Genomic DNA, 8,432 nt, shown 5'->3' with positions numbered 1-8,432 from the left:
AATTTCTTTGCCTATGAGTGAAAGGGATAACATGGATGGAAATAAAAAGGCTGAGTTTGTTAGAGATTTGCATGAAAAGGTGAAAGCAAACATCGAGAAAAAGAAATTTCAATACACAAAGCAAGCAAACAAAGGTAAAAAGAAGGTCGTGTTTGAACCCGGTGATTGGGTTTTGTGGCACTTGAGGAAGGAGCGTTTTCCGGAAAAGCGGCATTCTAAGTTGTTACCAAGAGGCGATGGACCTTTTCAAGTCTTGGAGAGGATCAATAACAATGCTTACAAGTTAGATTTGCCAGGTGAGTATAATGTCAGTGCTACTTTCAATGTTTTTGATTTGTCTCCGTTTGATATAGGTGATGATCAAGATTTGAGGACAAATCCTTTTCAAGAAGGGGAGAATGATGCGATAATGGATGGCTCGCATGCTGATCAAGTTGCTAAGGATCCGTTGGAGATAGCAAGAGGACCCGTTACGAGAGGACGAGCTAAAAAGTTCAAGGAAGCACTTCAATATTTGATGATGAAGTCACGAGAGGGCGTTGGATTTTTTGATATTCAATTTGGAGGATGTTATAATCTTATTGAGGTCAAAGGAGGTCAAGAAATTTAAGACCAAGTTCGAAGCTATGACGAGCCTGCGTTTGAGAATCCGCGCGCCCGCGCCTTGTTATGCAAACTAGACGCGCGCCCGCGCCATGTTACCGCGCGCCCGCGCGTACGAGGGCTGAATTGACGAAGAATTAGCAAGACTGGAGCGCGCCGGCGCCTTCATCCTGAGCGCCCGCGCCACGTACTTTTACACACACCGAAGGTGTTTGTGTGTGTGCGAGATATTAAGCTTTTTTTTGATATTTTATGCTATTTTTTAGTCTTTTATTCCTACAAGAAAACTTTTAGGAGATATTATTATATCTTTAGATATATTTTGTGATATCTTTTATTATTTTGTAGTTGTATTATAAATACAACAAACATTCATTATTGAATAACAATTAAAATTTTCATATTATTGATTACTCAATATATAAAATTCTCTCTAGAATTTTATTGAAGCTTTGTGCTTTATTCAAAATCAAACTTATCAAAGTTCTTCAACTTTGTAGCGTTTTTCAATCGATTATTTACTTGGGTTGTCAAAGACAGGTTCCTTTGAAGGTCTAATTGAATTATTTATTGTTTTCTATCGTGATACTTTGTTGCTAGTTACGGGTTTAACTAGAGGTGGAGATCCAAATCTGTTACTTGTTTCAAAAGTCGGGACAAAATATTTGATTTTTTTTGTATTCGAATTGAGGGTGCGATTCGCTATAATCGTGCTTTCCTTTCATTCATAAGAATTCATTTCATAGGGGTGGCCTATCTAGAGGGCAGCTCAGGCAGGGCTCGGGCAAGTGGGTTGTCCAGATCGGGTCAAGTGTATTAGGGTCATATGTTATGGTTTGGGTTTGGATTATTTTATTTTGGGTCGTGTAATTTATTTAAGAGTTTAATTTTTTAGTTTACTCATTGGGCTTAATTTAGTTATTGAGCCTAAAATGTTTATTGGATTTAACTTATTTATTGGGCTTGAGTTGTTTATTTGGAAAAAAAGTGTTATTTGGGCTTGAATAAATTGATTTATTTATTGAGCCAAGCTTATGAGGCTTAAGATAGTTATTGGAGGTTTAATTTAATAATTGAGCTAAATTTGTTAATGAGCCTAAGTTGTTTAATTTATTTGGTTGAACTAAGTTCTAAGTTGGACTAAGTACCATTGGACCAATCTAAGTCTAAATGAGTCAATTTAAGTGTGATTGAGCTAATCTAAGTATTATTGGGTCAATTTAAGTATTAATGGGTCATTCTAAGTGTTATCAAACAAATCTAAGTTTAAGAACTTTAGTTAAGGGAGGGCAGCAACTCGAACTAGCCAGTGACAAACAAAATAGTTCGTAAATGAATTAAATATATATTTACGGGCATAATTTTAAGGAAGATGATATTTTTAAGTTCATGATTAATGCATGTATTTTATGTTAAGTTAATGGCATGTGAAGAAAAATATTTGTGGGAAGTTGAGGTGATTTGTGGCACTTATTTTTATGGGTCCACGGATCCCTAAATGTTGGGTGAAGTGGCGCTCATGTTTATGGGCATACGGATCCCCAAAGGTTGGGTGAAGGGGCGTAAGAGGCCTAGGGAAGCCCCAAAGGTTGGGTGGATCTCGTCGTCACGTACGTTGGTTTATAGATTGATCAATCGCTTATGTTTATGGTCACACTTCACTGATATAACCCACATAAAATGATTTTTATGTTTATGACATGTCAATGCTTATGTTATTTATTTTAGTTATGTATTATGACCATGATCAAGATTACGATGATGTTTATGCTTATGATTCAACATTATGCAAATGTTTTTTTATGATCATGCATGCATAAGATACCTCAAGATATTTTGATGCGATATGTGCTTGCATGCGATTTTATTATTTAGTATTTGTTATTAAAGGATAGAGCATGTTGAGCCTCTAGGCTCATTAGATCTAAATGGTGTGCAGGTGAGTATGATGTTAGTCAGGAGGTTGTGGTCCCGACTGGCGGCGAGGACTCTGAGCATTCGTGGCAAGCTAGCACATCCGTGACCTTCGCGCTTTTATGTTTCAATGATTATGTGATTGTATCAAATTATTTCCGCAGTTTACGTTATTGAATATTTACGCATTGATTTATAATGTGTTCGAGTATTTAACTTTTGATATGTAATCGCTTTTTATTATGTATTAAATTTTATGAAAATCTATTTTTAAGTATAAATGCATATATGTATGAGCATATATGTAATATTTTAAAAAAAAATTTACGATTTAGGGTCGTTTCATCCACACTGGTGAGTGAATTGGGGATTAGGGATTTCTTCCAAATCTCATCAGAAACTTTAAGGAACGATGCTATCAAAACTAATGGGTGTATTTTGTTTATTAAAAGTATGAGGGTAAAATAGTCTTTACTTAATTTCAAAATAATTAAAAACTTTGAAAAAAATCGGATAGGGCACATGAGTTGCATTCTGAATAACATAGGGTGATTTTTGCCTATTAAATTTACACAGGGGTTTTATGATTTTATGAGTTTTACAGGGGGTCAAAATGCTATTATTCCATGTTTAGGTTGGGGTATGAGATACCTATAATATTTAATCAAGATTTTATCACAACTCCAAGTAGGGTGAGCGTTTGGATTCCAAGATTTTTATGTTTTCAAGACTTAACATCATTCACAAGTTTAATCATGACTTTTGAGATATTTCCTATATAAAATAAGCTAGTAATATTTGTAAAATGATATATCTATTATCATAAATCTTAGAGCCATCAAAACTGGTTAGGTCCGTCGAACCAACAAGTTCCGCCATGAAAAATTGACTGGTCGGGGTTAGCAATATCGAGACACGATAGTATATACGATTAAACCTTATTTAAAAAAAACACATAAAAAAAGTGGATTTGAAGTTTACGGTATTACATTTCTAAACAAAAACAAATATTTGATTATATTTGAAATTTATAGATTTGCAATACTTTCATCCGAACATAACCTCAATAGAATTTTAGGATTGGATATTTTTTGGGACAAAAATGGGTGTTTCATGAAGACCAAAGAATAATAACTAGTAATCTCGTGCACGCATCGCGTTCTTGTAAAGTTCGTGTTTTTTTTAAGAAAAATAAAAAAATGTAAAATTAAAAAATACAAAAAAAATATAGTGTTTTAATAATTAATAGTCATTAAAATGCAACACATACATCAATTTTACAAGTGGGCTGCATTTTCGTAAATAAATGGCATCAAATGTCACAAAGTTAATATCATTTTGATAAATAAGAAAACATCTAATGACTAAGAAAAGATAAGGTCATATAAAATGACTACTTTGCCTAATAATTTTTGTTTTGTTGTGAATTAAGTTATAATATTGAAATAATCGTATTTTATTTCAAATTTCACTCTTAACTAAAAGTTTAAGAAAGTTAGTTAATTAAAAGATATCTACTCTAATAATAATAATAATATTAATAATAATAATAATCATAATCATCATCATATTGGATGGACCCAACGAGAGTGGGCGTTGAGGCAAAGTCTGCAGCATTCCGAAGAGTTGGTTTCATGTTTCTTTGCAGTTGTTGTATTTCATAGTCTTTCGATATAGTTGTATTATATTTTGGGTATTTCTCGACTTTCGGTTGGGTAATATTAACTTAAATTTCTACTATTTTATTTGGTTATAATTATCTTACGATAATTGCATGATTTTTAATTTTTGTAAAGTAGGTGATGTGGGACGGGTCACTACAAATTTGCTTAATAGTTTTGGTTTTGTTGTGAATTAAGTTAGGATATAAAATTGTAATTTTATCTCAAAATTTTACCAATTAATTAAAAGTTATTTAATTAAAATGTATCTACTGTAATAATAATAATAATAATAATAATAATAATTATTATTATTATTATTATTATTATTATTATTATTAATTTACCAATTTATTGTTGTTGTTGTTATTATATATATATATATATATACATATATATATCTATACTATATATAAAACATGAACATCTTAGTGGTCTTTTAATATGTTCACTTTTATTTTTAAAAACAAAAAACAAAAAAAACTCCACAAAATTATCAAATTGCACAAAAAAAATATTTAAATCAAATACTTGAAAAAAAATAAATTTATATTATATACATACATAACATAATATTTATATATCTATACTATATTATAATGCTTGAGTCCATTATAAAAACTGTTTTTGGTATGGTGTGATGACACCAAAATTTTCTTTCAGTTTTTCCATTTTATTGCAGCCAAATTTTTACTTTGCATCAATTTCTCCCATTTTCTCTTCAATTAAAAATCTAGGTTCTCACACACGTATTTTCGAATCACAAAATTTTAATATAAAATATTATATTACACGCAAAGGCGTGTGCTCCGTAACTAGAATATATAAAACGTAAATGCCCTTAAATGCGTGTCCGGTGCGGGTAGCCTAGTATGTAATTTCGTAATTGTCGGGCTTAGACTGGATTTCTTTGTAAATCCATAATTTTCGAAAGGAAAATCGCACCTATATAATTTCGTCTGCCCTCACATTCGTCCTATTTCTGATTTCCGGGTGCGATCGTCATCTTTGTGTCCGACTCTTCTCAATCGAAAATCCAAGCAAAATAATCTTGTAAGTATATTTTCTCAATTCATGGAACTGTTTTTCGGCCGAAGTGTTTTGTTTGTCAAAAAACACTCGAAAATTTCTCGTTGTTCGTTGAGATTACTGTAATAGGGTTCTAATTTTTTTTTGAAGATTTAGCCCATTAAAAATTGAGAAACGAGGGTTTCTTTGAAGTATGTTGCGGTTCTTGTTTGATACCAGATTCCAATTTTAATTGCTTTCTTGTTTGATACCAGATTCCAGTTTTAATTGCTTTTTGAAGTATGTTGCTGTTCTTGGTTGAGTTACAGTAATAGGGCTCTAATTTAAAATAGAATAATATATTTTAAAATTAGTTATTAAATTTGGGAAATTTGGGTTGTGACTTGTGAGCAGCTGCGAAGATGGTTTTGTCGGAGGAGGAAATCACACGGCTTTATAGAACCCGGAAGACAGTGATGCAAATGCTGAGAGACAGGGGGTACGTGGTGGGTGATTTTGAGATTGAAATGTCTAAGGCTCAGTTCATCCAAAAGTATGGGGAGAACATGAAGAGGGATGACCTCTTTATTGTTAAAGCCATGCGTGACAATAGCTCCGATCAGGTTCGAGAATTCATTCTTGCACGATTTTGCAAAAGTTATTGAGAACGCACTTACATTTTTTTTATTTTGATGGTGGTTCTTTAGGGTTTTACTAAGTTATTATTATTGCATTTGGTGTGTTTGATTTGATAGTGACAGTGTTCTGTTGAGTATGATGTTATGTGGACGAGTTTGGGATCTCATTACGGGTCTAACCAAGGGTTGATTGTGCAAATCTGGAAGTTTTCCTTCTTTGTTTACCTATATTTGCTAATGTGATTTGGAAATTATTTGAGAGATCCCCACGATCTCGTGTTATAAGGAAATCAAACTTGAATTTTTTAATCTTCCATATATCCTCAAGTTGTTGGGCTCTTGTTTGTGCTTGATTGGGCTGGATCCGTTGCTATATTTACATGGTTCAGAATTTTGCCTTATGCAACCAATCACAGTTTGCCTTCTCATTGTCAGATATATGTGTTCTTTCCTGAGGAACCGAAAGTTGGAGTTAAGACCATGAAGACTTATACCAACCGCATGAAAGAAGACGGTGTTCATCGGGCAATCTTAGTAGTCCAGCAAAATTTAACTCCATTTGCTCGTACCTGCATAAGTGAAATATCTTCGAAATTCAACCTAGAAACTTTCCAGGTGATTGATGGCTTTCATTGCGTGTTTCATTATTCTTAATATTTATTTGAGTAATAGGACGATCATTTTGTTCAACGGATATTATTTTCAATTCCTAACTAATTTCTCGTGCATTTTTCATTTGAACTGTTGCGTAATAATGTTTTCAGAGATTGGATGTGTCTTCTGCGTTTGGCATTTTCTCTGCTTAGTTCTACGTTTGTATTTATATGACTGAAGTTCAACATGCAGTTATGTATGATTAATGTGGATTTTAGGGATACTAATGACCGTCATAGTACAGGAGGCAGAGTTGATGGTCAACATTAAAGAGCATGTCCTTGTTCCTGAGCATCAGCTTCTCACGCCTGAAGAAAAGAAGACTCTACTCGAAAGATATACTGTGAAAGAAACACAGGTTAGTTAATGACAACCAATGCAACATCACGGGACACAGAAATATATTGTTTTTTTAATCACAACAAATTGGACTCTGAAACCTTTTCTGCCACTCCCACTTGCATAATTTGACAGTAAAGCAGCTTGGATACTGTGTCCCTTGCTTCTTGAATTATTAGTTTAATTTTTGCTGAACTACAATTTTCGGTTTTTCATTAAACCTCCAACTACGCAGCTTAGATTTTGCATGAAAGATTTTCGGTCCATTGTCGTCACAAACTTTATGTTTTTCGGTTGTTCTCATTATTATTGCTAGTTACCGTTCATTTATTCTTCTTCACGGACTGGCACCATTTGTGGACCGTTTTTCTGTTAGTAAGTTATCGAAATTTGTTACAACTCATGAATGAGTGTTATCCTAACTAAGGGTGTGCATTTAGTAGTACTGTACATTTTTTGTAAACTGAAATTTCCGGGAAAAGTGAAGAAATTGGTGGTTGTAGATGCCAATAAGCCAGAGCCGGTGCTTAGAATTTCTAAGAGAATGGATTCGAAAAATGAAATGGTGCAAACTTTCATTATAAAGAAAATAATTTGCTATGTTAACAAGTAATAGCGATGAGCTGCCTCCCTGTGGAGTGCCCTGGCCACTGGTGGCAGCCATAGCTGCACTGAGAGTGAATATAAGAATTTTTTACTAATTTTTTGGTTCAGTTCCGGAGGTTTTACTAGTGAATTTGAGTTACTTCAAATTGCACCCATGATTTTAACTTTATTAAACAAACTTATGATTCTATCACAACGTTCACATGATCCAAACGGTGAAAATTGCCAAAAATCTGCATATATTTAGAAATCACTTTTCTTTAAACCCATGTTCCTATCCGGCTATCCGTTATTATATATTATTTTGTCAAACAGATAAGAAATCTCAATTACTTTAATAACAATGTAATGTTTCTTTAACATGGAATTTTTTAGTTTGCTGGCATCGTGTCATTCCCATATATACGGTCATGCATGGTCACAACTTGGTCATTCTTGGCTTCTTGTTATTACCGTCTGCCTGTCTGGTTTTTCTTCTTGTTATTACCGTATGCCTGACTGGTTTTTCTTATGGTTGTGGTGTATCAGTTGCCTCGTATTCAGATAACCGACCCAATCGCCAGATATTATGGGCTAAAGCGTGGACAAGTAGTGAAGATTATCCGACCGAGTGAGACTGCTGGGCGCTATGTTACTTACCGTTTTGTGGTTTGAACTTTTGCAGTTTGGTTGTGAGATTGATTCAAAGATTTAGGAATGATCTTGAAGCTTTGAGATAAACCAGATTTAATTTCCTCTTAAATGATTTGTTGTTCTGTGCCTGGTTAAAATAGTTTATATTTTTTTATGTATTAATGTCATGTTCCATAGTGTGTTTTTACTCCATTTAAATAATTTTAAATTCGCTATAATTTTTTTATTTAATTTTTTAACATTATTTTTTTTGGGTTGTAAATAGCTTCATGACAAAATGTTCTTTGGCTATATGTAATTTTTTTACAAAAGGTTTTTGACAAAAAAAGTCTAAATCCTAAATAGTGAGATTTCGTTTGGACATGTACTTATAAAA

General features: G+C 33.1%; 1 protein-coding gene across 1 annotated transcript; it reads left to right on the top strand.

Moving 5' to 3' along the window:
- Positions 1-5,066: 5,066 nt before the first annotated feature.
- Positions 5,067-8,230, top strand: LOC140882434 (DNA-directed RNA polymerases II and IV subunit 5A-like). The gene is made up of 5 exons (XM_073288433.1): positions 5,067-5,231; positions 5,601-5,809; positions 6,260-6,439; positions 6,723-6,836; positions 7,952-8,230. Exons 2-5 carry the CDS (start codon positions 5,609-5,611, stop codon positions 8,075-8,077), a joined length of 621 nt encoding a protein of 206 aa, XP_073144534.1. The 5' UTR covers positions 5,067-5,231; positions 5,601-5,608; the 3' UTR covers positions 8,078-8,230.
- Positions 8,231-8,432: the final 202 nt, after the last annotated feature.

This window comes from Henckelia pumila, chromosome 2 (assembly GCF_033568475.1).
Source record: "Henckelia pumila isolate YLH828 chromosome 2, ASM3356847v2, whole genome shotgun sequence".
Taxonomy (NCBI): domain Eukaryota; kingdom Viridiplantae; phylum Streptophyta; class Magnoliopsida; order Lamiales; family Gesneriaceae; genus Henckelia; species Henckelia pumila.
The sequence above is the reverse complement of the archived record's forward strand: the minus strand, read 5'-3'. Positions and strand labels throughout refer to the sequence as shown.